Consider the following 3,296-nt stretch of genomic DNA (forward strand, 5'->3'; position numbering starts at 1 on the left):
CCAAGGGTATTTTGGGAATTTTTTTATTAATCCAGAATGGAAAATGTTTTAATTAATAGGAGTCAAGTAGAGCCGGTTGTCGGAGTAGAGATTCATTCAGACTGTATTCGGATTAAGAAGTGAGTTTTCCTCACTGTACTTATTGGTCAAAGGCACCAAGGCCAACCCACTGGATTAGATATCCTGGTTCGCTGTATGTTGTTATGTTATAGTGATCTGTTAGATCTGTGTCCTGGTATATATGATGTTGCTATGTTGTAGTGATTTGTTAAATTCATATCCTGATATGTAGGATGTTGACATGCTGTAGTGATGTGTTAAATTTGTATGACTACCTGTATTTGTTAGCTATTGATTATTATGTGTATGTTGATATGTTATGGGTTACTGGGTTGAGGCGGACCAGCTGAGACTAAAGGCCAAGACACCCAGGGAGGTCCGGATAGACTGAAGACTTGCGAGGCGGTCCAGATAGGTTGAAGGTCCGGTGAGGCGGTGCAGTCATGTTGAAGGCTATGTATGCATGTTGTTATCTTATGTGACGGTAATGTGGGGGGACTCAATAAGGGTTGGTTTACAGTTTTAGTTTTGTTACAGATACGTCTGAGGACCATGATAAGACGAAGACATAATCGTGTGCGTCCTTTGGTTTTATATTATCTGGATTTTTGGGACACTTAGATTTCTGAGAAACACTTTTGAAACAATGGTTTTGTAAACATTATGGATTGAATTACTTTTTTGAAAAGTTTAAATTTGTTATGATTTTTGAAATGTTACAATTCGAACACTCCTAATGATTTAAATTAAATAATAATAATAATAATAAAAGACTATTTTGTCATTATTCATCCCATCACTCACCATTGGTAGAAACGCACCAAATCATCATCTATAACTAGTTTTACGTTAGGTGACCTCGTGAAAGGTGGGTCCAAAACAAAAGATATTTTGGTACATATGAATTAATCAAAAACACTACCAAGTCTACTTCTAAAAGCCCCAATCATCCTTCAATGCACAAAAACTACATTTTGTATGAAGCAATTAAAAACATTAAACATGTGCTCATGAGCACAATATTCATATAATTTATTTTAAAATAATTGCTATAACAAGTTTAGTTGCGGAGAAATAGAAAAAAAAAATTGTAGTTTTTTTAATTTTTATATAAATGATAATAAAAGATTGAGTGACTAAAATGAAAAATAATAAAAAAAAAAATCAATGACAAATAATAAAAAAAATTCAATGACAAATGGTAGCTTAAACAAAATATAATAACTAAAATAAAACATTCATAAAAATTGCTCAATGGATGAAAATGACCTAAACCCTTTTTTTTAATGTTCTAGATTAATAAATGGTTGAAGTGGACTCATGAAAATGAAAATGAAAATGAAAAACAAGCAATTAAAATAAGAAATTAACAACCAGACGTTAATTAATAATATTTAGAAACTGTGAAAAGTGTTGGAAAGATGGAAATCACAACTAAACATAAAAGAAGAAACTCTACGACTAAAAAAGTAGCAATTTTTCAATAGACAAAAAAAAAAAAACAATTACGAACAAGCATAAACAGACAGGGGTAGAATGGTCTTTCACTACTCATCGGCCTTTGGTGCTTCTTTAATTTCCTCAGCACTGTCATCCTGGTGTTCAAACAAACATTTAAAATCAATAAACATTACAGTAAATATAAAAAGCAACACATTTTCATTAAACTTTTAAAAATCTACACAGTGAAAATTTGTTTTGTATTTTAGATGAAATTAAGAAGAAATGAAAGTACATTGCTATTTCGAGGATTTGACTCATTTAAAAATTAAAATACCTGCATATCAGAAGTCCACAAAGTGAGGTTATCACGAAGAAGCTGCATAATAAGAGTGCTGTCCTTGTAAGAGTCCTCTCCCAAAGTATCCAATTCAGCAATTGCTTCATCAAAAGCCTGTAAACACATCCAAACATTTCAGTATAATATTTCATCAAAATTATTAACAAACAAAACTGATAAAAGATTCAATAACATGATTATGAGCTCATGTATCTCACCTGTTTTGCAAGATTACACGCACGATCCGGTGAATTCAGGATCTCATAATAAAACACAGAGAAGTTGAGTGCCAACCCTAGTCGGATTGGGTGAGTGGGAGCTAGTTCTCCATTTGCAATATCCTGAAAGAATGAAAATTTAGAGGAGAGAGACGATAGATGATGATAAGGGGAACAAATGAACAGATTTTCCAACAGATGATGTTACAAGTTACAAGTTATAACCACAACATAGTTTCTTTTTTACCAAATCTGCACCTAACAGGGTTCGAATTTGGAAATGGAATGACTAATTTAATGTTTAACTTGAATATAAAGCCTAAAAGCGAAGAAAATCTCATATAATAAGTAGAAGTGAGGGAGAGTAGAGAGGAGAAAACCCTAACCTGAGCCGCCTTGTAAGCGGAGAGAGTGTTCTCGGCAGCTTCCTTCCTCTCAGATCCGGTCTTAAATTCAGCCAAATACCGATAGTAATCGCCTTTCATCTTCAGATAAAAGACCTTCGAATCACCATTAGATGCGGATCCGATAAGTTTCGAATCGAGAAGCTTGAGAATACCGTCGCAAATCGACGACAACTCCGTCTCGATCTTAGATCTGTAGTCACGGATCGTAGACACGTGTCCTTCGTTGCCTCGGCTCTCTTCTTTCTGCTCGATCGAGGAGATGATGCGCCATGAGGCCCTCCGTGCTCCGATGACGTTCTTGTAGGCGACGGATAGGAGATTTCGCTCTTCGATGGTTAGTTCCTCTCCGCCGTCAGCGGCGGCGACGACTTTTTCCATGAATTCAACCATTTCTTCGTAGCGTTCTGCTTGTTCCGCAAGTTTTGCCATGTAAACGTTCTCATCGCGTGGAGACGATGCGGCGGCCATTGGTGTGTGCTTGTGTGTGAGAGAGAAAGAGAGATTATAGAGATGAGATCAAGGGAGAGAACAGTTGTCGTCGGACCCTAAATTTCAATATAGTTTTGTTTTGCAGAGGAAGAGAGAGAGAGACGGGATAGTGACGTGCTAGGTAGCAGTGGATATTGTATTGGCACTTTTACAAACGAGTGAATTACAAGCCTTCGATAATAGTAATCGTTGACTCAAACACTTTTAATTCAAAAAATAACAATGTAACGTTTTATATCATTTCATATGTTGTACTAAAAATAAAATTAAAAACTTTCATGAACTTAATTTAATAATAATAATAATAATAATAATAATAAATAATGAAACCTAAAAATCATA

The 3,296-nt window shown here is 34.9% G+C and overlaps 1 protein-coding gene across 1 annotated transcript; it reads right to left on the reverse strand.

Moving 5' to 3' along the window:
• Positions 1 to 1,413: 1,413 nt before the first annotated feature.
• On the reverse strand, positions 1,414 to 3,091 carry LOC111910737 (14-3-3-like protein). Its single transcript, XM_023906563.3, has 4 exons — positions 2,445 to 3,091; positions 2,059 to 2,181; positions 1,838 to 1,954; positions 1,414 to 1,655 (listed from the first exon to the last, which is right to left on the reverse strand). Exons 1-4 carry the CDS (start codon positions 2,931 to 2,933, stop codon positions 1,608 to 1,610), a joined length of 777 nt encoding a protein of 258 aa, XP_023762331.1. The 5' UTR covers positions 2,934 to 3,091; the 3' UTR covers positions 1,414 to 1,607.
• Positions 3,092 to 3,296: the final 205 nt, after the last annotated feature.

The sequence above is a fragment of the Lactuca sativa genome, chromosome 4, assembly GCF_002870075.4.
Source record: "Lactuca sativa cultivar Salinas chromosome 4, Lsat_Salinas_v11, whole genome shotgun sequence".
Lineage (NCBI taxonomy): Eukaryota > Viridiplantae > Streptophyta > Magnoliopsida > Asterales > Asteraceae > Lactuca > Lactuca sativa.